An 18053-nucleotide genomic window follows, 5' to 3' on the forward strand; every position below is an offset into this window, starting at 1 on the left:
TTTTCCAATTCAAAATACTGTCTTAAAATGCCTTTTACTTAGTAAGTACGCATACAAGTCCTTAATATAACTAAATTCATCAATGGAATAAATTAGAAAATAAATAAATATGTCTTTTTGAAAAAAGAAAAAAAATACGCGACAAAAGTTGATAAAAACAATTTCTTTTATGAAATGATAAATAAATATCTGAGTGATATGCACTTATTCGACCGGGGTCACGTGCGTCACCAACTTTTCTTTGTTTTCGCTACGCTTTACCCAACTCATTGTTTCTTTCCTCAGTTATTACCGCCACGTTTCAAGACAAAAAAGACCCACGTTCGCTTTTACAAAACCCTCTCTATCTTACTTCTTTTCTTTCTTTTTTCCCAGTCAACTTGGTAAATGGAGATGCCTGTAGGTTGAATCTAGTACAGTTTTAACCTCCATTCAAGTCTATGTTGCGTTTTTAGAAGGGGTGTGAATGGGAGAGGCAACTCTTGGATTGTACGTTGTCATCTCATTCTTTCATTGTTTATAAATTTAGAGGTTTCATTTTTCATGCAAAAATTCTGAAATTCTCTCATTTTCTTTACATTATTTTTTTAAAATAAAATATAAGTGTTATGTGTGATTTGCTTCGCCCTACTACTAAAACACTAGAGTTTGAGTAGGATACACCCCTATGCATAATCCGTTTTGTTCTATTTTGGAAGAAAATAATCCGACATCTCGGTACTAGAAGAGCATTGTAAATTCAGTAGGCTGGGATTTAATTTTATTCTTGCTATGCATTTCTGTTTCCCTTTTACTTTACAAAATTTTCTGGTTTAGAACACAGAGCCGTCGCTAAAGCTTTAACATACAACGTTCGTCATGTATTTTAACTTTACCATGTTCTGCTCTGAGTGTGTTCAGTTAACCACTTAGGAAATTAAATAATCAAAATTCCGATTTCAACGTAGCGCAGCTCATCTCCTATTATCGGAAAGATGAATCAGTTATTGGCAAGATCGGTGCTGAGGCGGTTGGTTAATTCTGGCAGTAACTGTAACCGTTGTATGTCGTCCTTGTCATCGCCGTTGTCTTTGCCGTCCGCGGCGGTAGTAGTTTGTATGGAAGTTCATAAGCCGATTAGTGAGTCAGTTTTGATGATGAGTGGCAGGCGGCTGAGATTTTCCGGTCAGTGGTGGAGGATGATGAGCTCCACTAGTGAACCGCCAACGAAGAAGTCAACGTCGTCGTCCACTGCGGTGAGGAAGGAGGATGAGAAGAACGAGAAAACGAGTGGTGCTGCTGTGGAGAAGATGGAAAGAAAAAACGATGAAGTTGTTATTTCCAGCTATTGGGGCGTCTCGAGACCAAAGATTACTAGAGAAGATGGCTCTGTCTGGCCTTGGAATTGCTTCATGGTATGTGATGATCACAAGTGTACGACTTGTTACTTCTACATATTTCTTCAATCAATTAATTTTCAACCACATAGTAATAGGTAAAGTTGACCGAGTCCTACTTTCAGTTACTGGTTTATATCTTTGTGATACATTAATTACTAGTTGATGACTACTTGATTTTGCAAATTCGGAGTTTGATATTAGTGTTTAAAGTTGTTGATTAAAAAAAAAACTATCCTTAGTTTCCGGTTAGAAATATAAAGTAACTACATGTTCTTATAACGTCCATAATTTGAGGTTTCCGGATATAGAGTACATATGTTTGAAATGACCAACTTCCTCACTCTGTTGACTAAATTTTTTTAATTCTAATCAGTTCCAAATGATGAACCTGCTTAAGATTTTTCATTTATGAGAAGCTTTAGCTCATTTTTCTTCAGAGTCCAGTCAAAAAAAAAAAAAATTGTTCTTAGTCAATTTGATGATTAAACAATTAATTTAAAAAACAAACGAACGAAAAAATAGTTAAAATAGTTTTGAGTTCGTTGGTTTAGATTATTACCCATTGTTTAGTCCAAGTTGATTCAGTCCATCTTGGCCGGGGCGAACTTTGGGCTGGTTGGATTATGACTCGTTATTGACTCATGCCCTTTAACTTTTCTACATTTAACTCAAACCACCTATTTGACACTCCTATATATGAGGAAATTTTATCTCCCATTTTATTGAGTTTAAGGTTCAAGCCAAATGCACCTCTGTTGTAAGGTTAGACTCTATTAAATTAAAGAAGGGCGCAAAACACAACGAAGCAGCGTCTCTCAAATTTGAAGTAACATTTACACGATTGAACTAGTATACCGTATAATGAATCCCTTTCACTTTCACTCTTGGATAATGGGATTCGTTCTTTTGCTATAATTTTTATCAGTATTTATCTCAAGGCTCAAAACAATTATTGAATTGCCTTGCTGATCAGCTTTCTACCTTTCTTTAACATGCAGAAGGAAATGATTTCCCGGAATAGGTGGTTAAACTTTTCGTAATTTTGTCTTGCTAGGTTTTGTCATCAATATAATCTCTGTTTTAGCATCTCCTACTTTCTCACTCTCTGAGGGTAGGTGGAGTAAAATTTCAATATATTATGGAGTGATGTTTCAGTAGTACATCACTGATGTATAGAAGAGTTGTAGTTGTTTCATTCTTCTTTTGTCTACTCTGATTTTTCAGTATATTATGTAGAAATTTTGTAAATGTTTTATTGGGACTTTCTTGTGATCTTTTCCTTTGTCCCTGGGACAAGATGCTATGTAAAGCATTAAGTTAGAAATTGTCATGTTTTAGTGCTCTAAAGCAAAAGGAAATCTTGTCTTTCATTAAGCTATACGTATCTAATTCTCCATTTTGTTTGTAGCCATGGGAGACATATCAAGCTGACTTGTCCATTGATCTAAGCAAGCACCATGTACCCAAGGCATTCCTTGATAAGGTTGCTTATTGGACAGTGAAACTTCTCAGGATTCCGACAGATTTATTTTTTAAGGTTTGCTTTCCACTCAAATTTGTAAGGAATCTGTTATCCAATCAAATGCTACATGACTACTTTTTACTACTACTTTGGAAACAAAGCTTCCTTGTAACTTCTCGATCTCGATTTTACCTGGAAGTTCTTAAAAAGAGCTTGTACTAGCATCTTTTAACATAAATAGAAATGCTAAATGGAGTCCAATTCACTTGAGCTTTGGGTTGTTATTTACGTAACTGGAGTTGTCAAAATGTGTCATTTTGGAAAATGATATGTGATCCAAACTTTAAAATGGAGCATCTATTCCGGGCATATACTGATTCAGTCTGTTGATCGCCATCACCATCAGTTTGTGCAACCGACCATTCACATGTCATGCGAAATGTCTGGTGATGAATTTATGTACATGTGGCCAATTGCTCCGATGGCACACTGAGCAGGGATGTCACAGAGATGACCTCTTTACTTCATCCTTCTACAGTTGGATTACATATTTTTGCAAAAGGAAACACGTGACAAAATCACAACACTTGGTATTTGATGGACTATCTAAGAGCACATTTCTTTTAAAAAAAAAAAAAAGAGGAAAAATAAATACTTTTCTGTTCTGGACACCACATCTATTCTTGACACCATTGATAATCTCTGACCTGTATTGCAGAAAAAATATGGTTGCCGTGCAATGATGTTGGAAACAGTGGCTGGTGTGCCCGGAATGGTAGGAGGTATGCTGTTACATCTGAGGTCGTTGCGCAAGTTTGAGCAAAGTGGTGGTTGGATAAAAGCATTACTAGAAGAAGCCGAGAATGAGAGGATGCATCTGATGACTATGGTGGAGCTAGTGCAACCCAAATGGTATGAGAGGCTTCTAGTTCTTGCGGTGCAGGGAGTCTTTTTCAATTTTTACTTCGTGCTTTACGTGCTGTCCCCCAAGCTTGCACATAGAATTGTTGGGTATCTGGAAGAGGAGGCTATACACTCGTATACTTTATATCTGAATGATATTGATCGTGGTGAAATTGAAAATATTCGTGCTCCTGCCATTGCAATTGACTACTGGAGACTGCCTAAGGATGCAACTCTAAAGGATGTTATTACTGTCATTCGCGCTGATGAAGCTCATCATAGAGATGTTAACCATTTTGCATCTGTAAGTGTCTATCTTCAGTTTGGTGGTGTATGGAGTCGATACTCATTTTCTCAGATTCCTGTAGTAAATATATAAACTTTATTCCTACTTGTTACATGTCATACTGCATTGTCCTTTGTCAGTGATGTCTTTTGTCTAGTTGCCCTGCTGATAGTAATTCATTCTGTTTCTTAGATCAAACTTAAACATCACTGAGACTTTACACGTTTGTAGCTGGTAATTTTATCTCCAGTTGGCATTGTGTGCAAAAATTATTTTGCAGCTGATTTAGGTGTTGCTCTTGCTTTGCAGGATATCCATTATCAAGGAAAGAAATTGCAGGAAGCAGCTGCTCCTATAGGTTACCATTAAATCTACATACTATTCTGTCTTGCGTGGTTGTTCTGCTTTCCATGTTTTGTTGTAGATGATGGGTCCATTCTGAAGATTGGTAATGAAATCTCTAGACAGTAGCAGATGTAATGTATGGATTAAACTGATGTTCTGTTCCTGCATAGTGGTATGATAAAATTGTGGTATTGCTCTTCGAAGAGACGCGAGATGTTTGTATTTAACTGAAAAAACTGGGGAAAGTATGAAAGACACTGATACCACTGAAAATATTTTGTTAAAAATGAACCTTTTCGATTGAACTCATGCTTGGAAAACTTTTATCTCCAGAATTCATAGGGAAAGGAGAGGAGGAATCAAGAATTTTACGCATAACACACGAAGTTCTACTAAGCCAAGAGAGTCCTATTGAAATAAGCTAGAGATAGAACTAAAAAGGAAGTAAAATTTATCGTCTGATCATCGAGGGAAATCTTGGTTGGTGGATATGCATTTGAAAGGATGCCTGTGTTGAGTTTTCACATGACTTCAGGAGGTTTTTCTCACTCCAATTTGTATTAGCCAAATCTTTCAGGACCAGAATTTGGAGTCACAAATTAATGTACATAGATTCTTTTACTAGTGTTTCACAACAATATTCATCCAAGAGCCATCAGTTTCCACCCAAAGATGGATGAATTAACATAAAAAGAATGTCACTCTGACTGAAAAATAGGTCATTCAGGTAACTTGCGTGTATTAGCTATATGGTCCAGTGTGTATCTTAAACCATACCTTTCAACTGCCCATTTTGCTTCTCTAAATCCATGACCATATGCCTCAGAATAGCTTTTCTCTATTCCATCTCTCAAAAACTCTTTCAAATTTCTCAAAAACTGAGCTGTTTCTCTTGCACCATTCATAAAGTCATCACCAGTAAAAGATTGCCATTCTAGCCACTTGTGAGCAATAACTTCGCAAATACCTTCTGCGATGTTTAGGGCCAGCCCTCTATAGCCTATTAAATATCAGAGGAAAATTGAAAAAAGTAGATTCATGAGGTATGTGTTTATTTTCCCTTATTTTTGGTTGAAATTAGGCAAAAACAACTAGAGATCATAGTAAAAAGCTGGAAACCACCTTGAATCTGCATCCAGGCGTGCATCATTTCATGAGCCAAAGTTGCTCCCAAAGCCAACCTGTTTAGTGTTTACAATGACCATTGATGCATACCATAAAATAAAAGTAGGGGATTCATTACACATCCTCTTGTTTACTAACTATACTAGGATATGTTTACTCAAAATAGCATTTTAACTACATCGTTGGACAACATACCTCGAAGGGGAGTCTTGGAGCAACGGTAAAGTTGTCTCCATGTGACCTATAAGTCACAGGTTCGAGCCGCGGAATCAGCCACTGATGCAAACATCAGGGTGGGCTGCCTATAACACACCCTCTTGGGGTGCGGCTACTCCCCAGACTCTGCGTAAATGCAGGATGCTTCGTGCACCGGCTGCCCCCATTGAACAGCATACCTAATTGCAGTTAATAAGAATCTGAATAATTCAAAACTGAAATTGCTTATCTGCTTATCCTAATTAGATGAAGAGCATGAGATATATTTCCTCTTTACTCTCCTTGAAGTTACTAGGTGAAAATTGCTTGGAGTTCAATACTAAATCCATCAGAAGACCATTTATGTGAAAGTATAGAAGTTTGGAAGAAGATTACTTTGGAAAGCCATATAAAAGCAGCATTGCTTTCACTTTGCGGCCTGGAACCAGGTGCTCTACTTCTTTCACCACTCCAATATTTTCACCCTTTTGTATTGACCTTGACACCTAGCATGAATGAATTGAATGCAAAATGAGAGAGTACATCACTTCGTACCAAAGATAGCAAGGTTTATCCACCTCATTGCATACTTTACTGAACTTTACTCGTTATAACAGAAAACATCGACTCATCAAACAGAAGTCTATAATAGAAACAGATGTACTAACATAAGTTACGGCGTCCAATTTAGATTTCTCATAAACCGTCAAGCCAAGTGAGCTCTGTGAAAAAAACCAAATACTATTACTACTAGAAAATATGTGGAAGTAATAGAATTCCTCTTGCTAATGTAAACACCTGCTCTGCCTACCTTGCCATCGTTTCCGATCATCTCTTTTTGATCAACTAAAAGAATTGGAATGTAATATCTGACTTTCATGTTTAATCCTTTGAAAAATCTGTGCACTTCATCAAGAAGGGGCTTACAGTCTTCAGGATCCAGCACTGCTGTGTTACGACAGTCAGGGCAAAGTTTTCGACCATCATTCAGAGTGATATACTTCATATCTCCAATCTACAAATAGGTGAGTAAGTTCTCAGTTAACATGTCATAAAGTTGACCAATTGTTAGTACATATTTAGCTTGAGATTTATCATCATTGAACGTTAAGCCAGTGTTGCAGCTAGAAAGGTTATTCTATATACAGAGGCGGATTCAAGATTTGAAGTTTATGGGTTCCTACCGTAATCTTAGATTAATATGCAATAATATTTGGATTCACAATTAAATATTTACAGATATTTAGTTGATTTCTTTATATAAATATAAGGTCTACGTCAAAGTTATTGGGTACCCTATGTCAAATTTACTGGGTTCCGGGAACTCATATTCAATGCTCTAAGTCTGTCATTGTCTGTATGTTAGCTACTCAGGAATCATCGTGCAAGTGCTAGTGATTGATTTATTAAAAAGATTACTTAGCATTTCGTTTTTAATAATTCTCAAACTAATCGAGAGGTTAGTATTCATCCAGTTTCTGAAACATGCTAAGGGCTATAGTGAAAGAATTACTAGTATTAATTATTAACCGAATCCCTGTCTGTGGATCGTCACACTCCAATATATATATGCATTATATGATGGGATTAAACTAGGGGTGGCAAATGGGCGGGTTGGGCTGAATTTGGGCGGGTCAAGATGGGTTAGGTCAATAAATGGGTCATTGCCCAACCCAGCCCATAACCCAACCCGCGCCAACTTAACCCATGTTTTAGAATCATGTTCATCTTACATAAAAAAAATCTTTTACCTTAAAATGTGTAAGTCGGAAAAAAAAATTGTGGGGGGGGGGGGGGGGTGGGTAATGCAGAAAAAAAAAAAAAAAAAAGTAATGTTTTTTTTTAAATACAAAAAAAAGGGGGGTGGGGGGTGGGGAGGGTTTAAGAAAAAAAATTGAAAATTGAAAATACAAAAAAAATGTAAAAAAAAAAATTTTTAGGGGAGGGGGTGGGTACAGAAAAAAAAAACAGAAAATTGAAAATACAAAAAAAAAAGTAAAAAAATTTTTTTAGGGGAGGGGAGGGGGGTTGGTGGTGCAGAAAAAAAATAGAAAACGAAAATACAAAAAAAAAAAAAAATCTTTTTGAGTGGAGGGGAGTTTTGCGGGAGGGAGGCAGGGTGGATGGATGGTGGAGAAAAACAAAAGAATATAAAATTAAAAATACAAAAAAAAAAGTAAAATTGGGGCAACTAAATAAATTTCTTTATAAGTTGGGTTGAGATACCTTTTGTTTTAGGTGAGTTTCATGGGTTGTATTTGGGTTGCTTAATGGGTCAAAATGGGCTATAAAATATAATGGGTTAACTTGGGCTCAGCCCAAATTGACTCATGAGCTAAAATGTTTGTAACCCAACCCATTAATCTCTGGGCGAGTTGGATGGGTTTGGACTCAAATTGCCACCCATAGATTAAACTAGGGTTGCGCACGGATCGGATCGGATCGGATCAGATTTAGCACATTTCGGATTTGAATTTCGGATTTCGGATTCTAAAAAATGCAATCCGAATCCGATCCGAATTATATCGGATTGGATCGGATCGGATTTCGGATCGTATTATTATGCCTCAAAGTTAAACTAATATGTATATTTTCTTTGTAAAAGAGGCAATACATTAAGAAAAATTCATGTTTATGCAATTATGAGAGTGTTAGGGTGTCAATATAGCTAAATCTAGCAATTGTAAAGGTAATAACTTGGAGGTTGATGTAAAGGAAGTACTGACTATCCGAAATTAAAGTGTAGTATTTATATATGCCCTAATAATTTCGAATTTCGGATCGGATCACATTAAAATATACCAATCTGAATCCGATCCGAAATCCGAAATTTTAATAAACACAATCCGAAATCCAAAATCCGAAATTGAATGGATCGTTTCCGATTTCGGATATCCAATCCGAATGAACAACCCTAGATTAAACTATGAAAGGTTAAGAAAGCAGGATTGTGCAATATAGATTCAATGAGGAACATCTTCTGTTTAATAATATAGAAGGGCGATTGAAAACCTTAAATCTAGAACAGCTACAGCACTGAGGAGTTCCATCAGATGTATGTTTTTTACAGAAAACCTGGCCCCAGTAGGTACACCTTAGCCACACCGAGCAAATCTGTTAAACATAGTAGAAGCATCAGGTAACACATTCCGATACTTTGAGGAAAGGGAAGGATATTTGAGAAAAGAGAATACAAACTTGTTCTTCACAAACATCACAAACAAGAATATTGCATCGCTTGCTACTCTTTCTCCACCAAGAATTGCCCCTACAAAAACATGCCAATTTGATTAGATGGTATGCAAAATACAAACACTTGAATTGTGGTATACTTACTTTGATGTATGGACAAAGGGATTTAACTCCTTGAAAAGTTTCCACCATTTCAGTTCTCTGCCTCCAGTACTAGTACTGTAATAATGTAAACCTTTAGTAAGCAAATATCTAAACTAAAACATAATGAGCTTGCAACAAAGGGGAGGTAAATAGGACAATTACATAAATGTGACATAAGGAAATGGTAGATGGAAATATTCATTTCCCATACAACGGTTAAATCTGAAGGCAGAGGCGGATGCAGTCAGAGGCGTATCCAGGATTTCACGAGAATGGGTGCACCCAGGGCGAAGCTATGTACGGCGAACTGACCATCGTTCGCCGAAAAATTATACTATGTATAGGGTAAACTATTACTTGTTTTTTTAAAAAAATAGACTTTGAACACCCTTGCATAGCCCACTGGAAAAGGATGTTAAACATTTGAACACCATTATTGAATTTCTGGCTTCATGAACGTTATTGTTTTTCAACCCAACTTCATAAATCAAAGAAAAAAGATAAAGAAACAAAAGAAGAAGTGAGATTGATAAAGAAACTGAAAAAATATGTGACTTTTGATGGTAGAAAAGTTGGTATTTTGCTGATTTGCAGAAGACTTAGAGCGCCAGAGAGTGTTGTGTGGAGAGGTATTTTTAATTTAGGGATTTTGAAAGTATAACTGAAAGACTAAGAAGCAGTTATGTAGTAATAAAGAGAGGAAAAGAAAAAAAGAACGTGTGTGCTAAAGAGCATGGGAAACTTTAAAGTGCAGGCCCAGGAGCATGGGTATGTAGCCAATTTATTAATTAAAAAGTGAAATAATGGATAATTTTAAAAAGGGTATTGCGGGGATTCGAACCACCTACCCGGTGGATGGAAGGTGCACTTCTCTACCAGTGCATTACAATGTTCACTTGAGTATGGATTCACCCATACAAATTCAAGTAATTTTGTGCTGAAATTTACTGGTGCTATACAAGGTTTAGGGAAAGGAGGATGGGTTCACGTGAACCACCCCCTCCCATGTAAATCCGCCCCTGGATGCAGTGTGGTAGTTACAACAACAACAACAACGACCCAGTATAATCCCACAAGTGGGGTCTGGGGAGGGTAATATATACGCAGACCTTACCCCTACTCCGAAGGGTAGAGAGGCTGTTTCCAGGAGACCCTCGGCTCAAAAAAAAATAACAGGAGACGATATATTAGTACCATAAAATGCATAATAAAATAATAGATTTATAAGAGATATGAAATACATAATACGAAATACGAAATAGATGGCTGGTATAGTAAAAACTAGCAGGTAAAGCCCTGCATCAATAGACGACCAATGGCATTCTTAGTCTAACTTCTAACTGGCTAGTCTCACTCTATTGTGCTGTAGAAATATTCACAACTTTCCCCTAACCTACAACCTTAATGCTCGACCTCCATAATTCCCTGTCAAGGGTCATGTCCTCAGTAATCCTAAGTCGCGCCATGTCCTGTCTAATCACCTCTCCCCAATACTTCTTAGGTCGCTCTCTACCTCTCCGCGTGCCCACTACAGCCAGTTGCTCACACCTCCTCACCGGTGCATCAGTGCTCCTCCTCTGAATGTGCCCGAACCATCTGAGTCTTACTTCCCGCATCTTGTCCTCCATGGGGCCACGCCCACCTTCTCTCGAATATATTCATTCCTAATCTTATCCATCCTTGTATGCCTGCACATCCACCTCAACATCCTCATCTCTGCTACTTTCATCTTCTGGATGTGTGAGTTCTTTACCGGCCAACATTCAGTTCCATATAACATGGCAGGCCTAACCACTGCTCTATAAAACTTACCTTTTAGTAACGGTGGCACTTTCTTGTCACACAAGACTCCCGACGCTAACCTCCACTTCATCCACCCCACCCCTATACGGTGTGTGACATCCTCGTCAATCTCCCCGATCCCCTGAATAACCGATCCAAGGTACTTGAAACTACCCCTCTTGGGAATGACTTGAGAGTCAAGCCTCACTTCAACTCCCGCTTCCGTCGGCTCAACTCCAAATTTGCACTCGAGGTATTCCGTCTTCGTCCTGCTCAACTTGAAACCTTTAGACTCAAGAGCATGTCTCCAAATCTCTAGCCTCTCGTTGACGCCGCCTCGTGTCTCGTCAATTAGAATAATGTCATCAGCAAATAGCATGCACCATGGCACCTCCCCTTGAATATGATGAGTCAGTGCATCCATCACCAGGGCAAATAGGAATGGGCTGAGCGCAGACCCTTGGTGCAACCCCGTAATAACTGGAAAGTGTTCAGAGTCGCCTCCTACTGTCCTAACCCGAGTCTTAGCTCCAGCATACATGTCTTTAATCACCCTAATATAGTCAACCGGGACCCCTTTATCCTCTAAGCAGCTCCATAAGACCTCCCTAGGAACCCTATCGTACGCTTTCTCCAGATCAATAAACACCATGTGGAGATCCTTCTTCCTATCCCTGTACTGTTCCACCATCCTCCTAATAAGGTGGATAGCTTCTGTGGTAGATCGCCCCGGCATGAACCCGAACTGGTTGTCTGAAATAGACACCGTCCTTCGCACTCTCATTTCTACCACTCTCTCCCAAACTTTCATGGTATGACTTAGTAATTTGATGCCCCTATAGTTGTTACAGCTCTGGACATCACCTTTGTTCTTATACAACGGGACCATTGTACTCCACCTCCACTCTTCAGGCATCCTATTAGTCTTGAATATAACACTAAACAATCCAATAAGCCATTCCAAGCCTGCTCTACCCACACACCTCTACAGTTCAACCAGAATTTCGTCTGGCCCGGTAGCTCTGCCCCTTCTCATCTTACGCATTGCCTCCATGACTTCATCGATCTCAATGTCCCTACAATTACTTAATTCATGGTGACTGTCGGCATTCCTCAATTCCCCAAGTATAATATCCTGATCCCCTTCTTCACTTAGAAGTTTATGAAAGTAGGTCTGTCACCTCCTCTTAATCTGGTCATCTCCATCAAAATTTTGCCGTCATCATCTTTTATGCACCTCACTTGGTCCAGATCTCGAGTTGTCCTCTCTCTCGCCTTAGCGAGTCGGAATAACTTCTTCTCCCCACCTTTGTTCCTTAGTTCCCCATACAGACGAGCAAAAGCTGTCGTCTTAGCCTCCGTCACTGCCATCTTCGTGGTAGTTATGGGTTTAAAAATTCATAACTTTCGAAGCCGAGTAGAAATTGAACCCATAACTTTCGACGCTGAGTAGAAATTTATGTTTCAAAATTCATTAAAATGCAAAAATAATAGATTTGTATCCATGACTTTAATAATATAATGGATTCAATGTTAAAAATCTTAAAAGTTGGACCCATAGAGTTTAAATCCTGGATCCGCCTCTGTCTGAAGGGGAGCCTTGGCGTAACTGGTAAAGTTGCTGCCATGTAACCAGGAGGTCACGGGTTTGAGCCGTGAAAATAGCCTCTTGCACCCTTGCGGTCCGGTCCTTTCCCCGGACCCGCGCATAGCGCAAGCTTAGTGTACCGGGCGGCCATATAAAGGTTAAATCTAACTAAAATGAAGGAATGGATACTGTAAGAACCAGGGAATGAGAGGTTGATACCACAGGCCATATTTACCTCAAGTCTGTAGAAGATAATGTGCTTTCTTCCAACGCTTGTGCAAGTTCTTCTACTTCATCAATCTGAGGTAACTCCATATCTGAAAAAGTAACCAAATCTATGTATAAGAGACCACTTGCATAAAGAAACACCTTTTCAGCAATTATAGCTCTGGCAAAACAACCAAACAAAGCTCCAAAATCGTGAAATTTATATGGAATTGAACTAAACATATCAACTTCTTACTAGGACAAAATTTAGCTTTAAAAAGCAAGACGAAAAGGCTACATCAGACAAGTGAGACTTGCTCAGTTGGTAAAAGTACCTCCACCCACGACTGTTAGGTCTTGGATTCGAGTCGCGCTAGAGGGTAAGTGTGGAAACACTGTACATCCTAGGGATTTAAGAAAAAGGCTACATCATTAATGGCCCTTACCACTCGTGTATATTTCTTTTCCCTTTGATTCTTGAAGCGAGAGTTCAACAGCACGAACCACATCATCATTCTCATCTTCTGATAACTGGCCGTGCATTCAAATTTCCAATAGATTTAACCGATAAATTGATAATAATGATGATGATAATAATAATAATAATGAAAGACAGAAGTAAGAAACACAAAACCTCATAAGAAGGACCTTCATCCAAGAATCTATTAGCTGACATTTTTCAAGGTTAAAAATCCTGTGAGTTTAATGTAATATAACAGCACTGCTGCAAATCATGAAATGTTTTAATAAGAAATATCCATGGTGAAGAAAACGAAATAAAACAACAAATATTCTGCAAGTAGCCCTCAAAGAACTTGCAACTCAATTGAAGTGGTAGTTTCGTCTTGTCATCAGAAATAATATAATATAATAATTAATTAATCATTTCCGATCGAAGACTTTGACCATGTCGTACTCAAGTCTTCATGAAAGTTATAAACAAAGTGTGCTTCATGCTACTAGCAGTTAAGCTTCTAATCACTTTACCCTTTTCATATTTCTGATTCTTTTTTCTCATTAAAAGAGAATAGAAAAAGTTACAAGTACCTTTTTAAAATCTTAAGGAGAAGTAACGAAAGAAATTAAACACAAGCATGCATGCATGAGACGGAAGGGGTATTCAAACCAAATGGAAAACACACCAAATCGAAAAGTCAAACCAACCAATTAAAAACCCGATTAAGTGATTTTATTTTGGTTTGGTAATGAATAAAAAAATTAGAATTTTTAAGTATAGAATATACTTTAAAAAAATTATATAATTTATATATACTTTTAAGACTTTATATAGAATTTTCTTTAAAAAATGTCTAGAAATATTTGGGATCTTCTCCTGGGATATAATATCTAATAGAATTATGAATTTCATTCAATTTTATTTACCTTAAATAATAGGTTGTATCACTTTCTTATCAAATATTATCGTAATACGTCAATCATCTCTTTGCTATTCCATATTCATATGTCAAGATTTCTTATATCTTTTTCGAATTTGAAATGGTATCTCGATAATCTAAAATTAAATAGAACATATCATTATTTCATATTAATTTTATATTTAATTATTAAATTCGATTAACCTTGAAAGAGTACATCAATGAAAAATTATTGTTAGATGATTAAGAAAATAATTATCGTGTGTTACTAAAAAAAAATTCTCATAAGAATATTTAATAGATTATATGTTTGTCATTTTTCCATTTTTACATATATTCACTTGTCAAAAATTTATCAATAACTTTAATAAAGTAAGATTGAAATGATATTCACGTAACCAAAAATACTCGAAAACCCCGATAAAACCGAACAAATCCAAACCAGTGGCGGACCCAGGATTTTGTGCAAGCTGGTTCAATCTTAGAAGTACATAACTTTAGTCGTAAAATAGTGGTTGTCAAGTGGGTTCAAATAAAATATTTATACAAAATCTATGCAGCTTTAATCGTAATTTATATATATACACACAGTATTATTTTTTGATGAAGAGGGTTCAGTTGAACTCGCTTGCTACCATGTGCGTTCGCCATTGATCCAAACTGATATAGTTGGTTTGGTTTGATTTTGATAAAAACCTAATCAACCTGATACATACACACCATATGATGAGACAAAACTTACAAGTGTCTTTTGTGCATGTAAGAGTTTATTCTATAGTAATTTTTTTAACCTTTACTACCTTACTCGTGTACCATTTGTGAAAATCTCCCTTGTTTGCAAAATTCTTAATTGGTATAACTCTCCTTATTACTTATATTTGAGGTTATTTTATTAGTTATTTTATTACTCCATACGGACATTATGCAACCTTGGTGATATAAGGAAACAAAAAAGCTCTTATTTTCTCTCCATCTGATCTACGGCCAGTGGCGGAGCCAGAATTTTCATTAACGGGTGTCAAAATATATAAAAGTAAACATATCAGGAAATTAATGAGAGTCAATACAAAATAAATATCATTAAATTCATTTTTTTACTTACTTACACGGTGTATTTTTTCCACGATAGGGTGTCATTTGACACATTTCCTATAAGGTGGCTCCGCCACTGTCAACGGCAAGAAATGCCAGTAAGAAGAATAATTGGAATCCGACAAATAATCCAAGTTTCTCCGAATTGCCAAAAGTCAATGTGATCATGAAGTATCTAACGGAGATATCATCAAATTTCCAGAAAGTAAAGGGGACGTCAGGATTAAAAATAAAGTGTCTTTGAAAAAAGCAAGGTAACAGCCAAAAAAAGAAAATCGGTTTTTGGTTGACTGACTTGACTCTTACGAAAAGATACAAATTCTAAAGAAAGGAGAAAAAAGGGCAATTAGAAGTTAGAGAGACAAGGACATTATCTCGGAAAGGCAAAAAGTCACTCTCACTAATGAAAACAAAAACTAAATGAAGATATATGTGTTTGTTACGGAAGTTATTTTCCCCGAAAAATGTGTTTTCCGTAGAAAAAAATTATTTTCTTGTATTTAATTGGGTAAGTGTAAAATATTTTTCGGAAAAGAATATATATTAAAATAACATTAACAAATTAGAGTGTTATTTGATGAAATTTTTGAGTACTAAAAGATTAATAATAATGTCTAAGCTTTATCAGGTATCGCGAAGTTAAAGCTTAAGATTTTTATTGGCACGACCCCAAACCACCCCGGTCGTGATGACGCCTATCATAGTACTAGGCAAGTCAAACCAACATTTACCATATCGAATTCTTTTCAGTAAATCATTTTTTTCTAAAACCGATTAAGTCTCAAATCTTTCATATGTAATATAAAAATCAACAGAAATACGCGGAAAAACAATACAAAATATACTAACACAGCCCGAATCTGGTGTCACTAGTCATGAGCCTCTAAGTACAACCCAACACAGTCTAAATAATACATAGGTCTGAAAATACAAAGTACTAAGATAGGAAGGAGGAAGGCAGGGCTGCGGACGTCGTGCAGCTACCTTGCGGTCTCCGGATAAGACTCTGAGAGTGATGGACGCTCTCACTCTAATGCTCGGGTACCTAGATCTACACACAAGGTGCAGGGAATAACGTGAGTACGCCAACTCAGTAAGTAACTAAAGTAAATAAAGTCTGAGTGCAGTGACGAGCATTTAAAATCATATAAGAAATCTCAACCGAGTGTCAGTTAGAAATCTTTTGAAAACATTTATTCAACATTTTTCAACAGAGACTTAGTAATAAAGAATAGTGAAAACAGAGAAAATGTCATAAACAGGCCCCTCGAGCAAGGTATCACTCATAAGTATAGCCTCTCGGGCAAGCCTCTCAGTCACTCGTGACTCACCTCACGTTAATCAGTACTCACACCCAACACTCTGGCTCAATAGATATCTCATAATAGTAATAGTAACCGCTGCGGCGTGCAGCCCGATCCATAATATATAGTCGATTACGCTCACTGGGGTGTACAGACTCCGGAGGGACTCCTACAGCCCAAGCGTCATATCGTTGTGGTGCATAGCCCGATCCAATACATATCGCTGCGGCGTGCAGCCCGATCCATATAAATATCACTGCGGCGTGTAGCCCGATCCATAATTTATATATATAATATCTCTGCGGCGCGCAGCCCGATCCATAATATATATGTAATCCTCACTATTAGGTCATCAACCTCTCTCAGTCATTAATCTCACGGCCACTCGGGCATATTGGTGAAAATCAGGGAACTCATCCCAAACAGTTTTCATATATTAAAAAGAAGAGTGATGAAACCGGTTTTAAACAATAAATAGGTAAAACATGATTGAGGATATGCTTTCAAATCAAACAAAGTGAGAGTAGTAAAAATACCCCTAAGGGTCTAAAGAGGTCGGCACAAGGCCTCAAACATGGCATTTAGCCCAAGTTAACAAACCAAATTCTAAAACACATGGATATCATATACAATATACCAAAATATGCAACTATACAGTCGCCACGGGACGGACCAAGTCACAATCCCTACAGGTGCACGCCCACACGCCTGTCACCTAGCACGTGCGTCACCTCATTTATCAAAATAGTACGAAAATCCGGGGTATCATACCCTCAGGTCTAGATTTACAATAGTTACTTACCTCAAACTGGATGAAATATTACTCCGCGACGCCCTTGCCTCTCAACTCGGCCTCAACTCGCGTCGAATCTATCCAAAATCAAAATTATAACATCAATATATGCTAAGTGAACGAAGCCCAAATATTTCTCTTTCGCGAACGCGAGTCCCATCTCACGAACGCGGAGCTTCAGCTGTACAGGCCATCGAGAACGCGACACTTCCAATGCGGACGCGAAGGGGGCCCAACCGCTCCATTTTCCTCTTCGCGAACGCGTTCATCTCCTCACGTTCGCGTCCCTTTGAATGTCCATACCTTCGTGAACGCGAGCCCCCTTCGCGAACGCGAAGGGCAATTCTTCTGCAACAAAATACCAGAAATCTGCAACTCTCCAAAACAATAACATGGCCCGTTAACCTCCCGAAACTCACCCGAGGCCCTCGGGACCTCAACCAAACATGTCAACACATCCCATAATATCATTCAAACATGTTCCAACCTTCGGAACGCTCAAAACAACATCAAAACATCAAATCACCATCGGATTCAAGCCTAAGAATTCCAAAACTTCCAAATTCCGCTTTCGATCAAAAAATCTATCAAACCTCGTCCGAATGACCTGAAATTTTGCGCACACGTCACAAATGACACAACGGACCTACTCCAATTTCCGGAATTCCATTCCGACTCCTATATCAAAATCTCCACTACCAACCGGAAAACGCCAAAATTCCAATTTCGCCAATTCAAGCCTAAATCTATCCCGGACCTCCAAAACACATTCCGATCGCGCTCCTAAGTCCCAAATCACCTAACGAAGCTATCCGAACCATCGGAATTCACATCCGAGACCTTTTTCACATAAGTCAACTTCCGGTCGACTTTTCGAACT

The 18053-nt window shown here is 37.8% G+C and overlaps 2 protein-coding genes across 3 annotated transcripts; one reads left to right on the forward strand and one right to left on the reverse strand.

Annotated features, from left to right (window-relative positions):
• The first annotated feature begins 308 nt into the window (after positions 1-308).
• On the forward strand, positions 309-4580 carry LOC104217661 (ubiquinol oxidase, mitochondrial). The gene is made up of 5 exons (XM_009767964.2): positions 309-489; positions 953-1394; positions 2788-2916; positions 3560-4048; positions 4340-4580. The coding sequence occupies exons 1-5, from the start codon at positions 467-469 to the stop codon at positions 4397-4399; spliced, it is 1143 nt and encodes a 380-aa protein (XP_009766266.1). The 5' UTR covers positions 309-466; the 3' UTR covers positions 4400-4580.
• A 308-nt stretch (positions 4581-4888) lies between these two features.
• LOC104217662 (protein DA1-like) lies at positions 4889-13406 on the reverse strand. Of its 2 annotated transcripts, XM_070166858.1 has the most exons (11): positions 13243-13406; positions 13055-13139; positions 12637-12718; positions 9032-9106; positions 8894-8963; positions 8708-8809; positions 6507-6710; positions 6364-6417; positions 6092-6201; positions 5498-5556; positions 4889-5375 (listed from the first exon to the last, which is right to left on the reverse strand). In XM_070166858.1, the coding sequence occupies exons 1-11, from the start codon at positions 13282-13284 to the stop codon at positions 5095-5097; spliced, it is 1164 nt and encodes a 387-aa protein (XP_070022959.1). In that variant the 5' UTR covers positions 13285-13406; the 3' UTR covers positions 4889-5094. The 2 variants fall into 2 exon arrangements, with proteins under 2 accessions (XP_070022959.1, XP_070022962.1); XM_070166861.1 differs by lacking the exon at positions 6364-6417.
• Between the last annotated feature and the right edge of the window lie 4647 nt (positions 13407-18053).

This window comes from Nicotiana sylvestris, chromosome 1, assembly GCF_000393655.2.
Source record: "Nicotiana sylvestris chromosome 1, ASM39365v2, whole genome shotgun sequence".
NCBI classification, from domain to species: domain Eukaryota; kingdom Viridiplantae; phylum Streptophyta; class Magnoliopsida; order Solanales; family Solanaceae; genus Nicotiana; species Nicotiana sylvestris.

Coding starts and splice junctions, on each gene's coding strand:
- LOC104217661 (XM_009767964.2), top strand. CDS start 467: ATGGGAGAGGCAACTCTTGGATT. Junction 490..952: donor GGAGAGGCAACTCTTGGATT/GTACGTTGTCAT, acceptor AACGTAGCGCAG/CTCATCTCCTATTATCGGAA. Junction 2,917..3,559: donor CGACAGATTTATTTTTTAAG/GTTTGCTTTCCA, acceptor CCTGTATTGCAG/AAAAAATATGGTTGCCGTGC.
- LOC104217662 (XM_070166858.1), bottom strand. CDS start 13,284: ATGTCAGCTAATAGATTCTTGGATGAAGGTCCTTCTTATGAG. Junction 8,964..9,031: donor CCCTTTGTCCATACATCAAA/GTAAGTATACCA, acceptor ATGTTTTTGTAG/GGGCAATTCTTGGTGGAGAA. Junction 5,557..6,091: donor CTTTTATATGGCTTTCCAAA/GTAATCTTCTTC, acceptor AACACTAAACAG/GTTGGCTTTGGGAGCAACTT.